The 23,559-nt window shown below is 46.4% G+C and overlaps 1 protein-coding gene across 1 annotated transcript in view; it reads right to left on the reverse strand.

Annotated features, from left to right (window-relative positions):
* Positions 1-6,273: 6,273 nt before the first annotated feature.
* Positions 6,274-23,559, reverse strand: part of LOC144147220 (meso-2,3-butanediol dehydrogenase-like) — a 60,970-nt gene continuing 43,684 nt past the window's right edge. The window contains exons 6-9 of the mRNA XM_077679302.1: positions 19,825-19,894; positions 12,876-12,912; positions 11,804-11,867; positions 6,274-6,561 (exon numbers count right to left, since the gene is read on the reverse strand). Coding sequence (XP_077535428.1) covers positions 6,364-6,561; positions 11,804-11,867; positions 12,876-12,912; positions 19,825-19,894 — 369 coding nt within the window. The 3' untranslated portion in view covers positions 6,274-6,363. The remainder of the gene's footprint in view (positions 6,562-11,803; positions 11,868-12,875; positions 12,913-19,824; positions 19,895-23,559) is intronic.

The raw sequence follows: 23,559 nt of genomic DNA on the forward strand, positions 1-23,559 counted from the left end.
CTTCGCATCCTCATCAGGGTTCCCCACGGGAAGATGGTGTAATTTTTCCCCTTCCCCCGGTCCTCAGCGGCAGGAAGAGGGAGAGAGAGCGAAATCATTTTTATTGAGCTTCATGTGGCGCAGGGGACGGTTGTGGCCGCTGGCTTGTGCCGGGCGGCGACATCGGCAGCTCTGGTGACCAAGCAGGTTTGCACCTCAAGTGAGCTCCCCAGCGCCTCCTCCCACTGCTCATCAGAGGAAACTAGGGGAAAGGGATCTTTAGGACACCCCCAAAAGATGTGGGGAAGGGTGGCAAGGGCTCCACATGCAGGGCATTCTGGGGAAGGGTATAATGAAGGGTGGATTCGGTGGAGTATAGCGGGATTGGGGAACGTGTTCGTGTGAAGGAGACGCCACGTGTGTTCTTCAGAATTAGTTAGCTTGACGTGAGCCAGGGGGTACCTACGGCGGTCGAGGCGGTAATGCACGGTTATTTCTGTGTACGTGAGAAGTCTGTCTCTGGCGGATCTGGCCCCGTGATAGGGTTCAAGGCTTGCCCCGGCTCGGATTGTGAGCCCTCGAGCCGTATTGTGGGCAGCCTCATTAACCGCGAGGCCAGCGTGCGCCGGAGTCCAGACAATTTCTACCGGGGAGTCGGGTGGGTGGCGTCTGAGAATTTTGGATGCCTGTGGCGAAACGTGGCCGTAGGCGAAATTTTGAATGGCCGCTTTGGAATCGGAGATTACTATCGAGGGGGTCGGCCTTTGGGAGAGGGCTAAAGCTATTGCCGCCTCCTCCGCCGTGGCGGGATGGGAAGTATTTAAGGTTAGGGAGTCGAGAGGGGGATTGTCAGGGTCGTTCATAACTGCAATGGCGAATGCGGCGCGGTGCCTGTATTCTGCAGCATCCACATAGACCACGTCGGATCGAGCGGAGAGTCGTTTTTGGAGAGCACGTGCTCTCTGATCCCTGCGGCTCGCGTGGTGTATGGGGTGCATGTTGCGGGGTATTGGTTTAATTACAAGCTTTGCATGGGTTTCAGAAGACAGGGGAATTTTAGCCTCAGGCCAGTCAATATGACTTATACCTAGCCGCCTTAGGATATGATTACCAGTGGGAGTTTTAGACAGACGGACGACCTGATTGGAAAGATGGGCTTCTATAAGCTCCTGTGCCGTATTGTGCACGCCAAGGCCTTTGAATCTGGCAGTGGGTGTGTTAACGGGGGAGGTAGAGGGCAGATTTGTATGCCTTTCGGATGAGCCGATTAACCTTATCTAATTCAGTTGCAGACGGCTTCAGGTAAGGTAGGGAGTACGTGATCCTACTGATAATGAACGCTTGGATAAGTCGGATTTTCTCCTCCTCCTTGAGACCCCTGCGGCGGTTGGAGATTCGTCTTATGAGCCCTATAGTTTGAATAGCATGTTGTTCTAATTTCCAGAGAAATTGTGTGTTAGCCCGATTATTTTGTATAAGCATCCCCAGAATTTTAAGGGTAGAGACCTCTGGAATCGGGTTGTTTTCTATATGAACTCTAATGTCGGGTGGTACCTTGGATCTCCTCTTCGGCGATAGCAAAAGGAGTTCGGACGTACTGGGGGAGGAAGTAAGCCCCGCGTTGGCAGCTTCTTTTACTACTATTTGAACGCCCTCTTGTAGGGTCTCCTCTATATGGGAGTCGCTGCCACCATTCACTCACAGTGTGATGTCGTCGTCGTAAAGGCTGAATTTGAGATTAGGAATTAGCTCAAGGCGTTGGAGTATGTTAATTATGGCCAAATTAAATAACAACGGGGATAATACCGCTCCTTGAGGTGTGCCTTTAGAGGGGAGATCAACCGTGTCGGAGGTAATGCCCCCGATTTGAAGGATGGCACTTCGATTGGACAGAAAGCTGCGAATATAGTTGTACGTACGAAGCCCCGGGTTGGTGGATTCCAGTCCAGTCATTATGGCGTCGTGAGACACGTTATCAAAAGCCTTGGTCAAATCTAAGGCAAGGATAGCCGCAGTATCTAAATTGTTTTGGGGGCTATGACTTGTCTGGAGATTTGGAGGAGGACGTCCTGCGTCGACAGGCCCGTACGGAAACCAATCATGGAGTGAGGGAGCGGGTAGAAATTCTGAATGTGGGAAACCAAGCGTGCATGAATGATATGCTCAAATAGTTTTCCCAGGCACGAGGTGAGGGATATGGGCCAGAGGTGTTCTAAGGCAAGGGGTTTTCCTGGTTTGGGAATAAATGTAATTTTAGCATGTTTCCAGGATTGTGGCAGCGTGCCCTGTTGCCAATAATGGTTGAAGTAACCAGTAATCGCTGTGATGGAGTAATCATCAAGACTTTTTAGCATTTTGTTGGTTACCTCATCAGGGCCCGGGGCCGAACCGGATCGCAGCTTGAGTAAGGCTCCTCGTACTTCTGCTTCAGTTATGTCCCTATCCATATACGAATTTGGCAAACCGGTGTATGGAGGGAGAGGGTTGCTAGTGCCTTTGGGCAAATACATGTCCTTTACCTTATTTAATAGGTCTGCATCCGTCCCTAGGAATCCATGGATGATGCTGGTAAGGCGATGGGCTTGATCTGTTTTCGACTGGTTCGGGTTCAGGAGGTGTTTTAGAAGCTGCCATGTCCGTTTCATCCCCAGGTTGCCACGCATCTGGTCGCAGATTTCGCCCCATTGATCCTGAGAGAGTGTTAATGTGTATTTTTGAATTTTCGCATCCAGTTCTGCTAATTTACGGCGCAACCTGTGGTTTTCTTTGTTGCTTCTCCAGCGTTTTTGTATGCTCTTATATGCGTTCCACAGGTGTTGCAGGTGGGGATCTATAGTCTCCGAAGGTATGTCTGGGTCAACTGGTTTGGTTACCGCTCGTGCGTCCGCAACCAGTTGTGTAGATCTAATGTAGATCTACACAATGTAGATCTACATCGAATGTAGATGTAGATCTACACAGCTTTACCCAGCTGTGTAGATCTAATGAGATATATGTTATCGATGTGTCTTTGTGGGCTTCTCGACAACTCCTGAACTCGTCCCAGTTTGTGAGGTGCTGCTGTCGGGGGTGAGTTCTAGTGATGGGGGCGAGGGTGAGATCAGTTTGAATGATGAAGTCATCACTTCCATGGGTGCTGTCAGTGATGCTCCATCTGGCGTTTATGACATGGAGTGTAAAGGTGAGATCTGGGGTGGAGTCTTTTTGAGCGCTGTTGCCAATCCGGGTTGGAGTATTGGGATCTGATTCTAATGTAAAATGGTGGATCTGCGCCTGGTCCCAAAGGTCTCTTCCCTCTTTTGTGCATTTGGAATAACCCCACGCCGTGTGTGGTGCATTAAAGTCACCCACTACCATTAGGGCATTGGGGCCGGCTTCTTTCCTGACCAGGGAAAACAAAAGATTGAATCTGTGATTGTGCACACCGGGGCTACTATATACGTTTAGAATGAAAAGTGTAGAACCTCCCCTTTTTATGGGAAGTACCGTTATCAGATCGTGGGGGATTTCGACGCTATCAAATTGGGTTCTCTCCGCCGGGATGCTTCTTTTGATTAGGACGGCTGTTTTCGGATCCACTTCATTTTGGAATGCTTTGTAACCCGTAAGTTTAACAGCTTTGCCCGGCTCTTGGAGGGCTATAATGTCTGGGCGGGTTTCAACCGACTGAATGTGCAACTGCGAGTTGCTTCGCTTTCTACTAAAGCCCCTGCAGTTCCACTGCAGGACTCGGATGACAGCGGTGCTTCTACTCGAGGGCTGGTTCATATTAGTTGCCACTTTGGGGGACGTGCCCAGACAGGTTGCTGACGCTGTTGAGAACCTCTCGTATGTATGTGACAAGTTCAGCGCGGAGGTTATCTATGCTGCCATGGAGGTTAGATTGAATTGTTAACATATTAGCCTGCTGAGCTTGGCGGTGTTGCTGAAGCTCTACAAATTCATTTTTCTGCTCGTGTAAGAGCTTCCAGGTTGACGCGATGCTTGCTTCGAGGGCAGTGATTCGCTTATTATGCTGCTCGTCATGCGTGGCATTCTCAGCTGCGGCTTGGCAGGTTTCACCGACTGCTCTGCGTTTGGTTGCGGGGGGTGTTGGGCTCGGTTCTTCTAGAGGGCGGTTTTCAATTTGCGACTTCAGGGCTTCGTTTTCCTGACGCAAAGCGAAATTCTCCTGTCTGAGCAGGTTAATCTCCGCTCTGATGCTAGAAAGCTCTCTTATTAAGTCAGGGGGAGATAACAGGGGGTTGGTGCAGGGAGGATGAGCAGTGCGAGGGAGCACTAGAGCCGCTCACCTTTTTGTCGCCGCTCGGCTGCCTGTCTTGGGATGGTGGTATGAGTTGTTTCTTGAGCACTTGTAGTCCTCCAGGTGAGTTCTTTTGGCTGGGAGGGCGTTGGTGGCCGCTGGCAGGGTGCTTCCCTTCCCCGGGATCTCTGGGTTGTCCTTGCTTGGAGGGTTGGGCGTCCTGCTGCTCGGGGTTGCAAGCTTGAGCGTAGGTTTGGGGGCGTTTGCGGGGTTGGAAGCGGCAGGGACAGTCCGTTGCACCGGTGATGTGAGGGCCTTCACAAACGGTGCACTTGGGGAGGCAGGGGTGCTGGTAGTCGGGGTTAGGGGTTCCACACTTAGGACACTTTGACGGTGGCTTTGCGTTGGGGCATACGTCTTGACGGTGCCCCGGCTGCCAGCACGCGGTGCAGCCCTTCGTTTTACGTCGGAATGGTTTGCACCGGTACATCGCGGCTCGGTACCGGATCCAGAAGGGGACCCGGTTGCCATTAAATAGGATCTGAGCGTTGATGGAGGTTCCGAGCCATTTTTCAGCGAGAATCTGTAGAGCGGGATTGTAGTCACTCACGCTCCGGAAAACGTCTTCGGGTGTGTCGTTTTCGGGAATGCTGGAAGAGGGAAAGATGAAGACAGATAGACGCGGTCCGTGCGCCGGAGCTCTCGGCCCGTGGTCTTCGGCCTCCACCGAGACTGTTTCTTAGTCCTCTGAGTGTAATGTAAATAAATGTAGTTTTGCATCGGAGGCTGAGTTTGTCGGTTGAAGATACCCGGGGTTAGATCCGCAGCGCTGCTGCGGCTTGGAGAAGAAGCCCCGTGGAAAATAACATGGCAATAATAGCATCCATCCTTCCATCCCGTAACAATATTGATGGTCGTGCCACCCGCTTTATGCTGGGAACAGAAGGGACACCTAGTGTCCCTTCGAATGCGCTTAGCACAGCACTGCTTCCAGCTCGCAACAAACACATGTCCTTTATTCGTTTAACGAGAGATATATAAATGGAAGTTAAGCGTGAAATACCCTCATGATAATGACGATCAGCACTCCGTTTTCAGTGGTTTGAGGTTCAGCAAAACGCTGAGACTATTCAAAGCAACGTGACTATTCAAAGCAATTCAAAGCTGAGACTATTCAAAGCTGAGACTATTCAAAGCAACAAGGCCACAAAATCACTTTTTCATTGGCTGCAATATTTCGTAACCACTGAAAAAGAAGAAACTGATGCCGTTTCTTTCGTGTGTATAGCTGTTCATTTAGGTATCCAAACATTAGGCCACAATTTTCGCATCTGAAATTACCATTTTAATAGGGAATAATTTGTACAGCCATGTCGCCTGTTCAGTCTTCCTTAACACTTTGCTGCGTTTAGAGCCGGTCCGAATTTGTTTTTTCAAGCCACCCCGATCAGGATTACTTTACAGCGGGCAGACTAAAATGCGTGCCCATGCACCGTTTGGTCGGTCTGCCGGCATGCCGGAGCTAAGAATGACTGTCAGGACTCGGAAATGCTATACATTTTGCGGCAACCTGCTGTTTATGTGCTTACTTTTTAATTTGGCTAGTGAATTGCCTGCAGCTTTAATAATGAACTTTTGAATTTGAAAATAACTGCCGCAGCTAAAGCTTGTGTTACCAATAAAGGAGCACTACAGCAATTCGTCACAGAAAATCAATAAATTACTCTCATATTCACAAAAACGTCAAAGCACAAACCATGAGATTTATTGTTTTATTTCAAAAACTACTTGGATAAAATGAAGCTGCTTAGATTGGAATACGCCAATGAACCAAGGTACATGGCACGCATGGAACTACAAGAAAGTGGAACATACCTAGATATACTTATGTGCCAGAAATTTTAAGCAAGCAAGGGCTCTGAGAAATATTACAATTCTTATTGAAACAGGGTATATAGTGCGAATATAGTGCTTTCAAAACATCAATTTGATGGCGATGTTTTCTAGGCAGGGAAATTCTACTTTTTATTATTCAAATCACACGCAGCTTATTTTCAGCGCACGCCTAATTGCCGCTTTACTCATTCTGTCTCCATTACTTCTTGCGTTTTGCCAATCACAACAACATTTGGTTGGGCGGCTCACGCCACGCCATGAAAATTCGATAGCGCGCTGCCATCTAGGCTTGCCATCAGGGGGAATCCACCGTCAACGGGCAGAATTACACCAGTTACAAAAGAAGCGTCCTCAGAAGCCAGAAAGGCGATGCAGCGAGCAACTTCTCCTGGAGTGCCTAAGCGACCCATCGCATGACGGTCCTTGAACTCTTGCTCTCTCATCTGAAAGAAAGCAAAAAGAAGAAAGGCCGTAAAATCCCGCTATCAGAGAAAACTGAACAATCGATTCATGGTTACCGAGTCGGTTAACACGATAGAAATTAAAGTACTTGGAAAACATTCGTAGTAGTTTATTTGAAACCAAACAAAAATTAGCAGTGCTTAGCTCCACTTTAATATATAATATTTTTGTCTAAGTTTTAATTAAGGTACGGCTCAGAGAGAAAGGGCCGAAAACTTTTTAGGTTTGAGCTGCCGAAGTTAGTTCTACGCTATGTGCTGAGCATTACTACAGGACTAAAAATGGATGAAGACGTTCCAGTGATACCAAGCATGGCGTGGGTATAGAAACCCAGGCGTTTGTTAAAGCGGTGGTAGCCTTAGTGTCCCATTCTTCAAAAAACCATCAGTGCTGTGCGGTCCGAAAAGTGACATATGCTGTAAAAAAACACGGCTTTGTTCGCGTGGGGCCTAAACCCCTCTCTACAGAACAGGATCCACGTGCAGGCTGCAACAAAATAAGAACGACCAAGCTAGCCGTGCGGGGAAACTACTGGTACGACAAGTTCCAGCCCTGCACCTTCCCCACCTTTCGAGATAGCTGCGTGCGGGAGCTGGTTGTCGCCAGACGCCACGGTATGCAAATATTTCTATTTTTGCGGCCCCGTATTGTTTGTTTGTCTCCTTTGTGGGAACCTGTGGCTCATTGCGCGCGCGCCGACGACTGAGCGGCAGGTTCGTTGCTACTGCCGGCAGACTGCGTAAGGTGTCGAAGCCGTGCAGTGAGTCTTGTTCAGCTCCACTATATGTGCGCCAATAGCTGTTATGGCCATTTTGTGTTCTCTACAGTAGATTGGTGCTGGGGAAAGTCCACGTTAAGAATTCATGCGTGGCTGAAGAGTTGCCGGTCGACATGTAATGGACATTCAGTGCACTCCACATACGGCCAGGAATCATACCGATCGCTCGTCCTGCTGCCTAAGGCGCGCGGCGTGCAACTTTGGAGAGGAAAGAAGCGCTGGGGCCGGCATGTAGAAAACTGACAATTCATTGACTAGCGAAGGCCACGCAACGCACTCAGCTGCATCACCATCCGGAGCTGGGCCGGGAGCTGTTGCGCCGATAGCGGTTGCGGACTTTTCTCTTGGCCCGTTTTGTTTTGTGGTCGCCTGTATGTTACCGCGGCGAAAAACTCAGCACCCTGCTGAAGGTGAAACACGAGTGGACCTGGTGGTGCGTGCAGTGTCATAGATGAACATGGGGGCACGTGAACAGTATTGGTGCACGTGGAGGAGATCTCTGTTCCTTGGGAAGCCGTCGTGTGATTTGAGAATGTTGTGCTTGTCGAGGGGTTTTGAGGCAAAAAAAGAAAAAAAACGTAAACGAAGAAAGAGATGCAAAAGCGACGTAGCAGTAATAATGTATTTCATAACTGCAAGGCGTTCCACTTTGAAGCATGTAGCAGACTTAAGTTCCCGAGGAATTCTTCCCGCTATCCTTAAAACGACCGCGGCGGCCGAGAACCTAACCACGTCAATCTTTTTCCTCCAATAATGTCATTTTGAAGCAATGGCATAAGTCAAACACATTTGATCAGCGGTATCGCTCGAACAACAACAGCACAAATCATTAAACATTGAGCGTTAGCAATCAGGTGTGCCATCCATGGCGAGACTGAGCAATAAAGCGCCGGCTAAGCTGCCGTTACACCCTCGCCAGCAAATGTTGGCTACGCAGCGGTGAGGCATCCAGTGTGCGCAGGTACAGTGCTCTCGGCAGCGGATAACGTGTCTAGAAGTACGGACTATAAAATGTGCGCTCCGGAGGCTCATGGAGGCTGCGACGCGACCCGTTACCTACCGAGACAAGGCGTAGTAGTGCGTTCGCTCTAAAATGAACACGCGATTTTGTTCCGCTAGTATTTCATATACGCGAATGCTGTTGGATACCGCACCACGAGCTGACAGGGATTTAGAATGCCTCATTGCTTGCCAGCAACTCGTGCGTCTCAGCTTGTTCCGTCTCTAGCAGTTTTTAACAAGCACCTAACACGTTTATTCATGCGCTCTAAGACGTCAGAACGCCGCAGCGCCACCAACTTACTATGCGCGCACAAGCACCAGATCCACGAATACCACGCCTTCCATACATCAACCAGAACGGATGCTTCAGTCGCATCGAAAGCTCAGACGCGTATGACGTCAAACACGAAAGATCCGGTCCACACGTACATGTGTGGGCACTGAGTTGTGTCTCCGTTCCCTACAACATGCACTCGTCACCAAGGCCGCCACCTTCCTTTTCACTCTCCCCATCCGCAACTGCCATTCTTGTTTATTCGTCATGCCCGGTGGCGTAGAGGTACAGCTTCCGCCTGGCGTGTAGAAGGACCGTAGTTTGAATCCCGGCGAGGGACCATTGCCAACCCACTGCCCTTAGTACCCAGTGGCTTCGAAGCAACTGAACACGGCGGCGGTCAGACCTGTTACGAAGAGGAGGGTGCTAAGAATCCCTGGAGCAGTACAAGCCGCCATTGGAATGTCAACCCGGCAACGTTTAAAGCGAGAACCTTATCTTGCGAAGCGAGTCTAGAGGTGTTGTTAAAGGAATTAGAGGGCATTAAATCGGATTTCATAGGACTTAGTGAGGTTAGGAGGACAGGTGACGACCTTAGTGTGCTAAAAAATGGACCCGTCGTATGGACAGAAGAGAACTGGGAGTGGAATATAGGGAACTGGAAGTAGAACTGGAACATAGCTGGCAACATAGACGAATATTATAGCACTAACGAAAGGGTAGCCGGTCCTGTAGTTAGGGTTAATAAGAGCTACAAACTCTAGGATGTACAGGGCTACGCGCCTACATCTAGCCACGTCGACCAGCTAGTTGAACGCTTCTACGAAGATGTGGAATCGGCGTGGATGAAGTAAAAACCCCGGATACCTTAAGTATGGAAGATTTCAATGCTAAAGTACGCAAAAATCAGGCTGGAGACAAGGCAGTTGGCAGCTATGGTTGGGGTTGTAGAAATACAGGGGCACCTACTGGTCGAGTTCGCAGAACGGAATAATCTACGCATCATGAATACCTTCTTCGCCAAACGGGAGGGCCGGAAGATGACGGGGAGGAGCCCACGTCATTTATATGGGGAGCATATAAATGAAGTAGAATTCATAGTATGCAATAACCCTTGTGTCGTGCAGGATGTGGAAGTGCTCGGAAGGGCAAGGTGTAGTGAACAACGTATGGTAAAATCTCGAAAAGGGCTAGATTTGAGGAGGGACCGTAACAAGCTAGTACGAAAGAAGCCGATCAATTGGGTAACAGTAAGACGTACTATTGAAAAATTCAGGATCGCGCTGCAGAACCGATATTCAGCTCTTACCGAGGAAGCAGAGTTTACGACACAGGACGCCAGCGACAATCTTACACGTATTATGACGGAGTGTGCAGTGGAAGTCTGGGTGCACAATGGGTACTGGTACAGGTAAACTTTGCCAGGAGACGAGAGATCTAATTAGAAAACGGCAAACCATGTCAATCTCTACTCCAGCTGACAGAATAAAACTGGCGGAGATTTCGAAGTTAATCAACACGCGTAAGACAGCTCACATACGGAACTATAATATTGAAAGGATCGAATGTGCCGCAAAGAACGGAGGCAGCCTGAAAGCAGTTAACAGGCTTGTGGCGTGGGGAAAAATAAGATGTGTGCAGTTAAAGACAAGCAAAGCAAGGTCTTCCCAAATAGAGATAAAAAAGTCAAAGTAGCCGAAGAGTTTTATAAAGATCTTTGCCGGGGCGTCCAGGATATTACCGAACGAGAAAGTAGTTCAGAGGAGAGACATCCCACCAGTAACAACAGAAGTATGAAAGGCATTGAATGAAAAGAAAAGGGGGCACAACAACTGGTGAAAATCAGATAACAGCAGGGCTCTTGAAGGATGGCGGGCAAGTTGTCTATTAAAACTGGTAAACCTGTGCACGCCATGCCTAATAACTGCGAGTTTTCCGGAATCTTTCAAGAACGCGCACATCATTCTAATCCATAAAAAGGTGACATGAACGACATTAAAAAATACAGTCCGTTTAGCTTACTGTCAGTCGTCTGCAAGGTACTTGGCAAGGTATTCGTTAACAGAATTTCTGCAAGCTTAGATTTTAATCAACCTAAAGAACAAGCAATGTTCCGGAAAGACTATTTAACAATGGTCCATATCCACACGATCAATAGGGTTATTGAGAAGTGCGCGGACTATAATGAACCCGTCATATAGCCTTCTCATATTATGAGAAAGAATTTGACTCGCTCGAGGCCTCAGTAGTCAATCAGGTATTACGAAACCAGGGTGTCGACGAGCATTATATAAGAATACCTAAGAATATCTAAAATTGGTCCACAGCGACTGTCATCCTCCATAACGAGAGCAGTAAAATACCTATAAGAAGGGGCGTCAGACAAGGAGACACAATCTCTGCGTTGTTATTCACAGCATGTTTACAAGAAGTATTCAGAACATTGCATCGGGAACAGGTGGGAGTAAGGGCTTATGGAGAATACCTCAGTATCCTCAGATTTGCTGATGACGTCGCCTTGCCGATTAACTCAGAATGACGAATTGCAAAGAATGCTTACCGCACTGGACAAATACAGTAGAACCGTTGGCCTGAAAATAAATATGCTGAAAACTAAAGTAATGATCAATAACCTCGGCACAGCACAGTGGTTTGAAATAGGTTGCGAGGCAGTGGACGTGGTAAGCGAAGATATCTGTTTCGGCCAAGTTGTCCCCCCGGATCCCAACCATGTGGCAGAGATAAGTAGAAGGATAGGAATGAGGTGGAATGCCTTCGGCAGGCATTATCAGATAATCAATGGCAGCCTACCATTTTCCCTGAAGAACAAAGTGTATGACAGCTGCATCTTACAAGTACTCACCTACGGTGCAGAAACATGCCATTCGATAAGACGTAAATCACCTAAAAGAGCTGCTATCCACATTCGCGAATTTTGACCACGCGGATGGTCTCCAAAACAGACCTAAGCCATGTAGGATACACCCCCTCCAACTCTAGGGAATGAATGCGGGGGATGCCCACATCGTGTATAGGTGAAAAGTCTTGCAGTTACGAGCTGTTTATCTTGTAATATTTTATGACTACCTAATCTTCTGTATGTTGTCGTGATTTCGAAGCACCGCACCGGGCACTGTTCTTGTGTTTCCAAACCATTTTTCTAACCCACCTTGTTGTGCTCGTCGTCAGAGACACCCGGCGGTTTTCCAATGGGCGTCTTTATCACTCCAGGGCTGGCGGAAAGCAAAATTTATACGCAATATTGATCCCGGCACACAATCTAAATTGACTAGACAGCCCTACAGTGGTGCACAGATTTTTCGCGATGAACCTGCCAGCCCCAACTATTTATCTGACGAATTGCGATCTTCGAATCTGTAATATTGTCCCATTTTGAAGCTAGTGATTGCTCCGCACTATACTTCGTCAAAGACACGGGAAGAATTACTCCCTTCGCTTTGAGAAATATCTTAAGTGAGGAGTTTTTCTTCTGTGAAAAAAAAAACAAAAGAATGTTTTATCGTTCTCGCTCTGCTCCTTTAATAAATACTGGAATAAAATTTATTCTACAGCTTTCAGTTTTTCGACATGGCTTTCCGATCTTGTAAGCCGAAAATGCAGTTTACACGGTGAATACAAGAATATTATGCTGCCCTAAAATCATCGGTCAGTCCATAGATGTAGACTGACCAAAACAATGTTTATTACACCATAATAGCACGATTATACTAAAATAATTCCTCAAAAATATCTTTTTAATTCAATAGAAAAAGTCAAACGCGTTTGGGTCAGCGGTGTTGCTTAAAACACCATTGCTTTGCAACGTTTATTTGACATTCGCAACAGTTATAGCCTACAAGAACGCATGCAATGCATATTTTAGCTGGAACGAGCAGTGTGATGCTTCCAACAGACAAATGTTCTCAAACAGTTAACTCGGCTTGACAAATCACGCATTCGCATGTTCAACTTCAGCCTTTTTACGATTTTTGTATAATGCTAAGTGATATTCTAGTTTGAACAAGCCCCTGCATGTGAAATAATGTTTAACATACGTATATTCTTTGAGTACCTCATTGTTCGAAACGTTAGCAACTGCGTGTGCGTGTACAAGGGGTTGTTGGTGTACGTACAAAAGATGCAGCTGTATACGTACCGATATATAGAGGTGAAAAAAAAAACGACCACTAATTATTATTTTTTTAAATATTTCGATGAAATTTAAAAGTAAGTAGACTTACTTGACAGAGTTTATACGGACGCCAAACGGGGCATTTTCTGAAATATAAAATGGGAGGCCACGCCAAAGGATATTCCACCGACACAAAAACGGTTATCCATTTTTCGCATTGCTTTATCCAATTATATCGAAAGAATGGTTCTGTAGTAGAGGCCTTAAACGAGTACTGTACACAAATACATGCAATTCCTTTTCGGATCCCCTACGGAACAGAGGCTGAGGTTTATCTTGCTATCCTTATTTTACCGCGGAACGGATTCTTTTATTCTGCCATTACCACTTTTCAGATGTGACAAAACAATCACGCAGATATGCATGTCCGTGCCTTTCAATTGTAGATCGCATGTATTTTTCTTTTCACCGGAACATAGTGGTGCAGTCGGAAACATTCATCTAATACTTATGATTCTGAAAAAGCGCCCGCTAATCTTCATTCATCCCGTTTTAGGACCCAAAGGAGGCGGAGCTGGGGCTACAACCAGGTATGTCATTAGTAAAATTTCAGTGGCGCAAACAAGATTGTCATATGCCCGAACTTTATGGACACATTCTGCTTCCAATCTTCGTCAATTCTTCGCTTCATGTGTACAAGAAGCCACTCCGTATCAGTCACTGATTTCCAATATATACAAAACGGTACGCTAAGTAATCTTTTTGTCTTTTGGTGGTTTTTGTTTTCCTTGGGGACCACACCAACAATGCTCCTTTAAAGGACTTCTATTTGAACGTTTAAAATTAGCTACGCCGTAAAACGAAAGATTTTTTCTTACACACTAATTACATAGCGATAACCAACCGCTAGTCATTGAACTTAGGCCTAAATGTCAGGAAAACACTTCTCTCATAATCCGCTAGCTTCTTTTAGATGAACCTAAAGTTCTGTCACTAAACAAAAACCAGTCAACATATATAGGAATGCAGAGTTATTTTCTCCCATAGCAATCTCGATCTCAAGGCTTTCTGTCCGAGCTTTTCAGGAATAACTCAGTTGGAGGACACCGCACGAAGAAGAAGCAATGTCAATAAACTAAGCTGTTGGGCAGGCTGGTGCATTATAACTGAAAGAGCGCAACTTGGACAACGACACTAAAGAAGGACGACGGGACAAGCGCTCACTTGCAACTAACATTTTTTCAAACATCGTGTCATATTATTACAAGTATTATTGGAGCATGCGCACAAGGGTATAGTAAATAGAAAGCATCAAACAGATGGACACGATCAAAGTGACGTTTTCAAAAACTGAAACCCTCTGGCACGCAAAACCACAGATGTATTGCTGACGCGCTGGTCCCATTTCCGGTGAATATGAAACACTTCCAAGAGCTCCTTCCCCACTGTATTATCACTCCTGCCGACAGTTCTAGTCTGCTCAAAGAAAGGTCAGCATTTTTCAAAAGGACAAACAGGCCTGTAATCTTCGCAATGCCCGTGTAAATGCGGGCGCGTATTACTGTTAAGAGAAGAATTATGCTCGCGTGCCTGGTTATTCGCACATCTGCCGGTATGGCCGATGTAGGCCTCCCAGCATGGCAGCGGTATCTCGTAAACTACACCGATGTCACAGGGCACAAAGCGCTTGACATGATTCTTTTCGCAATGTTTCGTTTTGGGCTTGCCGGAAATTTGCGCACACAGGAGGCCAAGGTTTTGTGGAGCAGAAAACACCACCGGCACTTTGTACCGCTCTGTCACCTTTTTCAGGTTGTGCGTAACTTTATATATTTATGGTAGAACAACAGGCTTCGCCTTAGGTTGTTCTAGCCGCTTCGCACTTATTTGGCCTTTGGATGTTCACAGGAAGGCTTCGGCAACACCCCCGAGGACATAGCTCGAGTAAGCGACTGACAGAAGTCTCTTCAGTTGAGAGTCAAAATTTTCTTGAACAGCATGTGCACATGACTTCTTCAGTGCAGACTCTGGAAGCAGAGACGCTATTGCCCTTTTAACAGCGATTGAATGAGGTGATGACCATGGCAGAAGCTGTTTATTGGCACGTTTGTGATAGACCCAACAAACATGGTCGGATGAAAACTTAAAATTAATATCTAAAAACTGCAAGGTGTCATGACTTGGAACCTTGTGTGTAAAACCAGGACCCTTCCCATGGCTGCTAAAATTCTTTAAAATCACTTTTGCGGATGCAAGGTAGTTAGGAGAACACTGTTTTCCTAAAACCAGTAAAAAATCGTCGACATATCTAAAAACACGCACAACAACATCTTTGTCAAAACTTAAAAGCAGGTCGCTGTCTAAACTGGCAAGAAACATATTGCATAAGACCGACGCAACACAGGACCCGATAATAATTCCTTGTTTCTGAATGTACCTGCGTCCTTTGAAAGAAACAAAGGTTGCGTCCAGATAAAACTCCAATTAATGCATGAAACAGTCCACCGACATAAAACAAGGATTTTGGAAATTAACCACGCCGTATACGTCAATGAATTGCCTAAAAGAAGCAAACAGTTCCGAGTGCGGCACAGGATAGAACAAATACTCAACGTCAACAGAAAAGGCACTCCCCACCCACGCGTCATTCTTTATATAATCTATGACATCAAGTGAACACTTGGTCATAAGCGGGTCGATGTTCGATGGTAAGGCTACCAAGATGCCTCTGTCAAAACCCGCTTAAATGCGACTGCCAAGTTCCGAACTCGCTAACAATACACCGAAACGGAATCTTATCTATATGCGTCTTAGCTGTGAAAAACACGCTCAATTGTATTGCTCTTGGAACTAGTAACGGCCTTTACTAGACGGGGCAGCTCAAGTCCTCGACATAAATCCACAGGCTTCGCTTTCACCTTTTGGGCACTTGCCTTCACGGGTTTGAAGCTGTTTCCTACCTCTTGCACTGCCTTCTCATTAAATACACCAGAAGGCATCACAACAAACCCACCCTCCTTGTCACTCAGAAGTAGTCGTAGCCCATTGTCATCGAAGTACTGAACCACAAGCTTGGTCTAGAATTGTGAACACTGTCTTGGCTGCCTAGGAGCAGTCCTACGAAGGGTATCAACACCTTCTAGGAGACACCGTTCCGCGTCTTCGACGCCTACTTTTTCCGCGATCTGCATATTGAAGGTTTGAAGCTTGTGAGTGGGGACCTTAGCCTCTTGACAAAATTTGGGTCCTCTTCATAGAACAGACTTGATTCGGCCGGGAAGCTGAACCGGTCCAGTTATTAAAGGTGCTGCCTCGCAAACATGTAACTTTTCCTGGCTCCTTGCGATCACTAGCAGCAAGCGCTTCCACAAAAATTCCCTAGCTTCGAAATCTTGCCGTCGGAGAGAATGCAAATACCTCTGTGCAGTCCAGTACTGATGCTGAGCGTAGGTGATCACACGAAACCAGTTGTTCAACTACCGAAGCTCTTCAAAGGAGGATTCTGATGAGACGTTTCGCATGACCGTGGGATGGCGTAACATAACCAAACAAGGCACATATCTATGGCGGCACAAATTCCTTGCGAAGGCGCAACGACAGATAGCGGGAACGGCAGGACGAAACCGCTATGAGACTAACACATGAGGTGGTGGGAGAGACGATGCTGAACACAAAACACGGCCAATTCTAGACGAAAGGGACTTGATTAAACAAAGCTGTTTCGAAAGTTGGTGCATTATGACTGAAATATAGAGCGCGACTTGGACAACGACACTTAAGAAGGACGACGGGACAAGCGCTCTCTTGAGCTAACAGTTATTGAAGCATCGTCTCATATTTATGCATGTATCTTTGGAGAATCCGCAGTACGGTACACTAAATGTAAAGAATAAACAGATGGACACGATCAAAGTGAGGTTTCAAAAACACAAACTCGCTGGCGCGCCAAAGCACAGATGTATCACTAACGGTCATGTGAAACGCCTCATCAGAGGCCTCCGTCCAGAGTGTCGACACCAAGTTCACTTGTTCAACGACTGGTTGCGGGTGATAACCTACGCTCAGCATCACGACTGGACTCCACATAGGGATTATCAATCTCTCCGAAGGCGAGCTTCCGAGGCTACTGAATTTTTGTGGAAGCGCAAGCAGCTAAGAATCCCAAGGAGATTTGAAAAGTTACCTGTTTTCGAGGCAGTAACTAAACAGGTTCAACGTCCAGACCGAATCAAGTCTGTTCTAAGAAGAGGACCCAAATTTAGTGAAGAACCTAAGATCCCCGCTCACGAGCCACTCACCTTCAATAGGCAGATCACGGAAAAAGCAGGAGTCGAAGACCGGGAAAGGTGCCTCCTATACGGTGTTGACAGCTTTCGTAGGACTGCTCTTAGGCAGCCAAACCAGTGTTCTCAGTTGAAGACCAAGCCTGTGGTTCAATACTTAAATGACACTGCGGTACGACTACTCCTGAGTGACAAGGAGGGCGGGTTTGTTGCGATGCCTTCTGGTGTATTTAATGAGAAGGCAGTGCAAGCGGTAAAAAAAAGTTCCAACCCGTGAAAGCAAGTGTCCAAAAGGTGAAAGCGAAGGCTGTGGATCTATGTCGGGATCTTGAGCTGCCCTAGTTCCAAGAGCAACCGTTTGAGCGTGTTTTTCACAGCTTAGACGCATAAAGATAAGATGCCCTTTCGGTGCATTGTTAGCGAGCGCGGAACTTAGTAGTCACATTTAAGCCGGTTTTTACAGAAGCATATTGGTAGCCTCACCATCGGCTACCCGTTTATCACCAAGAGTTCACTTGAGGTCATACACTATATAAAGAATTACGCGTAGTTGGGTTGGCGTTTCCGTTGACGTTGAGGCTTTGTTCTATTCTGTGCCGGCGTGTTCAATTTCCAGAATTGTTGTAATATGTCAATGGACTGTTTCATGCTTTTATTGGAGTTTTATTTGGACGCAGCGTTTGTTTTTGTCGCCGGACGCATGTACTTTAAGAAAAAAGGAATTTGTATCGGGTGCTGTATTGCGCCGGTCTTATGCAGTATTTTACTTGCCAGTGTCGACCGGGACTGGCGTTTACGTTTTGACAAGCATGTTGTTCAGCGTGTTTTTATATATTTCAACAATTTTCAATTTTCAGTGGTTTCAAGAAAACAGTGTTCTCCTAACTACCTTGCATCTACAAAAGTGATTTTAGAGAATTTTAGCAGCCATGGGAAGGGTCTTGGTTTTACACACGAGATTCCAAGTTATGACACCCGGCATTTTTTAGATATTAGTTTTTAGGTTTTCATACGACCATGTTGGGTCTATCGGACACGTGCCCGTAAAGAGCTTCTGCGATTTTCTTAACCTAATTCTATGACTGTTCAAAGGGGCATAGCGTATCCGGTTCTAGAGTCGCACTGAAGAAGTCATGTGCACATGCTGTTCGAGTTAGCTTTGACTCTCAACTAAAGAGATTTCTGTCGGTCGGTTACCCTTGCTATGTCTTGGTGGGTGTTGCCGAAGCCCTGCTGCGGAAAGCCAAAGGCCAAGTAGGTGCGAAGCGGCCAGAACAACCTAAGGCGAAGCCTGTTGTTCTACCCTATATAAATAGAGTGAGGCACAACCTGCAAAAGGTGGCACAACAGTACAAAGCGACGATGGTGTTTTCTGCTCCACAATATTTAGCCGCCTGTGTGCGCAAATTTCCGGCAAGCCCAAACCGGAAAACTGCGAAAAGAAGCATGCCAAGTGTTTTGTGCAGTGTGACCTCGGGGTAGTTTACGAGATACCGCGGTCATGAGGGGAGGCCTACATCGGCCAGACCGGCAGATGTGTGAATGACCAGGCACGCGAGCATAGTTCTTCTCTTAACAGTAATACGAGCCCGCATTCACCCGCTCATTGCAAAGATTGCAGGCCTGTCAGTCATTTGGAAAAATGCAGACCTTTCCTTGAACAGTTTAGAAATCTCGGCAGGAGTGATAATACAGGGGCGATGGAGCTCTTAGAGGCGTTTTATATTAAGCAGAAAGGGGACAAGTGCGTCTGCGATACGTCTGTGCTTTTGCGTGCCAGCGAGTTTGAGTTTTCAGAAACGCCACTTTGATCGTGTCCATCTGTTTATGCTTTCGATTTACTGTGCCCTAGTGCGTGTGCTCCAATGATACATGTATAAATATGAGACGATGCTTCAATAAATGTTAGTTGAAAGGGAGCGCTTGTCCCATCGTCCTTCTATCGTGTCGTTGGCAACGTCGCACTCTATCCTACAGTCAAGAAGCAATGTGCACCTGTTTGAAAATGACCTTAAAATACTGGTTAACTATCGGCCCACAGGGACCAGTTTTTAAATATTTGTGTTCGCCAAAATGTTGTTAACGTGGTAGGTACACAAAGATCTCTAAGTTGTCGGTTACGTTGGTCGGCAGTCAGTCGCCTTTGTAGGGTATGCCACAGTGGAAACGGATCGAGGGGGTATGCTTGCGCGTAGAAAAGGAAGGGTAATTAGAGTTTTCCCCGGCTCGCTGCTCACGTGCCTCCATTGTACCATGTCTTGCCTGTGGTTTCGCATGACTTGTAAATAAAGTCTACGTGATTGTGTTACGTCCGCAGCAATATATATTTTGGAGATATACCTGCTCCCTAACGACCTACAAGTGGGTTTTCGGAGGTTATTGAGATTGAAATAAACACAGCAGGGCTACGGTTAGGACATTACCAAACTGGCCACAAACGGTGACAGTAGGGATGAGCCATATAATCCAAAAATTTATTGATATTTTATAAAAAATCTTTGTACCAAACGTTTATTCGTAGATCATTTTTTTTTGCTATGCCGGGCTATCCCGAGCTTGGTTGCAGTTTATACTACCGTTCTATAACTCAGATTCGGTAAATTCTGAAGGTAGTTTGTAGGAAAAGTTTTGTTGTTCTCAGAGGAAGCAGCCTTTGATACCATAGCAAGTGCTTTGCATATCCGTCCTGTGATAAAATAACGAGCATTGCGGGCGTCACTGTTACATGAATAACTGCCTTTCAGTGGGATGACTAGGGTGAACATAAAGACTCACCGAGAGCTGCATGTTTGGTCATCTGGTCGAGGGCTGCTTTAGTCATGCTGTATGCGGACCTATTGTACAGCTGGAACAACAGCACTATAAGAACTGTGTGCAAAGTGCACGAATAGAATAAGACCACCAACATAGTGGAAACAGCAGATAAAATCCTCGTTCCCCTAAGTCTCATTCAAAGGATTTATTCTTTGTTATTTGCCTTTATGTATATCTTCTCTGCGGGACACTCCACTGGACTGAATGAGCAATTTGGGCGCTATGATATCAACATGGCTTGTTCGAGATTTACAGCGTCTGTACCATGAAGAATTAACCTTCAAAAAATGACCTACAAAATACCAAACATATTCGGGCCTTTAATTTAGAAGCAGTTCCTCACAACCATGCATATGTGTACGTGTTTTAATTATTTATGATGTTCTGGGGAGGACGATGGCAGAGCTCGTCGCAAAGGCGAAGAAGTAAATAGACACTAAACCTATTCAAGCGCGGTTCCGTCTGCCGCTACTGAACGACGCCTTCCAACGCTTTTTCAATCCTGAATGCCTCTTATGCCATGCCATACTGCCTGACGGCTCTAATACTGCTCATACTGTCTGATAGTTCCCCAGGACAATAGGTTATGAGTAGCGGAATCGAGACTTGTCTCTCCATTGTGGAACTCAGTTCTTGCCTTTGATTTGGCATACGCTGCTGCGACTCGCGCGCATAAATACTACCTTGTACCGGCCCTTTCGAGTTCACTGTTCTTGCCGCGGTCGACTCGCAGTGTGGATACGTCATTAGAGAAAAACGCCACTACGCCGATAGCAATTCGTCTTGATGTGCGTACGTAGATAGCAACCATCAATTTTTTTGAGCAAACCTAAAACATCCACACACGCTTATCCGCGCCAGTATGATTTCTTATAGCATTCTACTGGCGTACGTGATTCTAACCGAGCTGCTTTAGCAGCTCACGGGGTCAACAAAGTAACGTGTAGAAGGCCACTTCCCTTGGAACAAAACGAGTCACTTTTTCAAGTTTACCGTACTACCTGTATTAAACACAACCATTCGGGATTGTTGAATGCGATTGCAACAATTTACTTAGTAGTAGAGAATACAGCTTTTTATTTGCTAAGAACAGAAATTTCTCTCCTGCCTCGCATAGATAAACAAATTTTCTCGCCGTATACTTGGGGCGCGGCCGAAGTGCACCTCCATAAATTCAATTTCTACATTCATAAAAATAAATAACAATGGAAATGAAATCCCATTCACGGCTTTTTACAAGGTCGAGCTGGAGAACCGGTACCCCAGCTCGGGTAGCTTCGCGACATTCCGGGACACCCCTTGCCCTCATGTGTTCGAGAAAAATATACGCCCTTTTGTGCCACACGCGCAGAGGGTTCTTTCTATTCTCTGTGCGAGCATATTCATAAAACATTACGCCATGTTCCCGTGGGGGAACCATGAGTAGGATGCAATGCATCAATGGAGGGTGGGCTGTGTGTAAGTAGAGTTGATGGATGGTGTTAGAGTAAGTAGACTTGTCGGTAGGGTGGTAGTGTGCACACCTGGTTTATGCGGTTGTGAGGAGGAGAATGAAGGACAGACTTGCATGCGCAGTGGAGCTGTGGACGCCGGCGCAACACCGATTCTTTGCGCTGACGTTTACGCTCCTCTTCACGTGCACGGAGTTCGGGATGCGCTGCTCGCCGCTGCCGTTTCGCGGCAGCGGCTCGTGCCCTCACCTCCTCTGTGCGGCCTTGAGAATGGATGAGAGACGCGTATGCGCAGTGGAGGCGTGGATTCCGGCGCAATAACGCGGGACAAGGCTCGACCAGAAGACACTTCGCATCTAAAATCTTGCAATCTACATTTCTCAAAGAAACTGGGCTATGCGACGTCTTCTCTTCACTTAGTAACCATGCTCGTGCCTCTGAGCAAAAAGAGTGAGAACGCCTTGCGTTGAAGGCTTTCTTTGTGCTCATGCAACCAATAACTGCGAAAGCTGAGTGCAAAACTACTTACAAAAGCCACTCACAATCTTTCTGTGCATCCGTGCATAGGGGCTTCCCGTGATTTAGATTGTCGGTGGTGCATTCAGCTCCGATTGGTATTATCGGATTTTGTAATCTTTGTTTGGCTTCTTCAATAATGGTCAGTACGGCGACGACAAACGCACTTTTGAACGCTTCTAAATCATCCATCGAAAGTAGACAACCCTTTTAGTGCAGTAAAAAAGCTGAGTGAATATCTCGTTTATCCCCGTCCCCCTATTTTCTTGCTGTATCTTCTCTTGTACGATTGTGCCTAGCGTTGGCCTGCTCTATTCGCAATTCTGGCTGTATAAGAGCCTCCACAGTAGTGCATGGGCCTACCCATGCTCGCACGCGTGCTACCCAAGCGCCCTCTTGATCAGGCACTTCCAGTTTCCATGCCACGTTTCTAGTACCTGCATTGAACACATCAGAAACATTACACTCTTCGTGTATACGTTTTCCTTAGGTTGGAAATTTGTGTCTTTTCTATCATTTTCTCTATCTGATGCAAGAGCACATCTCTAGGGCCCTCATTTTCAGCTCTGGTTTACGCAAATTATCGCCTTCTGTTTCTCCTAACGCAACCTTTTCTGTATGATTTCAGTTTTTTTAGTAGCAACTGTTTATTTCCCATAGTTCCCACGTTTACAGTTCGGTATGTTTTCTAATCACTGGAATACACGACACCCGAGAGATGTCAGGGATTACAGCACTGTTGGTTAGAGGTCGTCCAATGCTCGATAATAAACCCAAACGACGTGGTAGTGCACAACACCACGAAGCGGTAAAGAACCAGTTTCTAGCGATCATATGGGGAACTTTTTGACAAAGTCATAGTAGGCTGGATGCCCTAGTGGGCACAGCAGGAGCTTGCGCAATGGCTTTTGTCACCGGCGTCTTTGTGCTTTCGCAACCGTTACTATCTCTTCAACGACCGGGGCGAGTATCGCAGCAACTGTTGCATAAACCACGAATACGTTGCCTAGGCAAGTCCGAACCATTTGATGGCTTAGTCTGACAGCGACTGCAAGGGTGTAATGAGGCTATTATCTCCTGACAACTGCGGTTAAACATGGCATTCGTGCAGCAGGTGAGACATAGGCTCATTTCTATTCTGTTGCTCTTCAGCACCGTGGTGCCGAAGGTCTAACAGTAGCGAACGTGTCGTCAGTGTCAAATGGGTTCCGTCCTCTTCGGTGTTGCTTCAATGAGGCTCTCATGTTCGGTTGCCCAGAGTAAACCAAAAGTATACTCAAAAGTATACTCAAAAGTATACGACAATATCTCCTTTTTGTAATCTAGAAGCCGCCATGTTACGCGTAATACCTTCTCTTTCAATTTTGAAAGCAAACGTTATAAACTAAGAAGTACAATTTCTCGGTACGTTGATCCCTGCCCCTACTCACGTATTTTTTACCATAAGGAGAAACAGTTATCAATTAGGCGAATGCTAAGTGACTAACTAGGAAGTTAACGACTGTATGACTGAGTAACACGTGCTTCAGGATGTCGAAAGGAAGTAGGATTTTTCTCCGTCTAAGCTAACGATTTATCCGTTTGTAGATTGTTTTTTATTTCCCGGACTATTGTTGAATTCGCATTCAATTTCAACGCGTTGCGTAGTGTCCATAAGCAGAAGAGCGCTTTACCTTTTAGGTATACGAAGGCGAACAGCAGCGGGTTTGTTCGGCTACCCACTACTCAC

This window comes from Haemaphysalis longicornis, unplaced genomic scaffold (assembly GCF_048455015.1).
Source record: "Haemaphysalis longicornis isolate Haplotype H1 unplaced genomic scaffold, Haemaphysalis longicornis Haplotype H1 scaffold_7, whole genome shotgun sequence".
Classification (NCBI taxonomy): Eukaryota; Metazoa; Arthropoda; class Arachnida; order Ixodida; family Ixodidae; genus Haemaphysalis; species Haemaphysalis longicornis.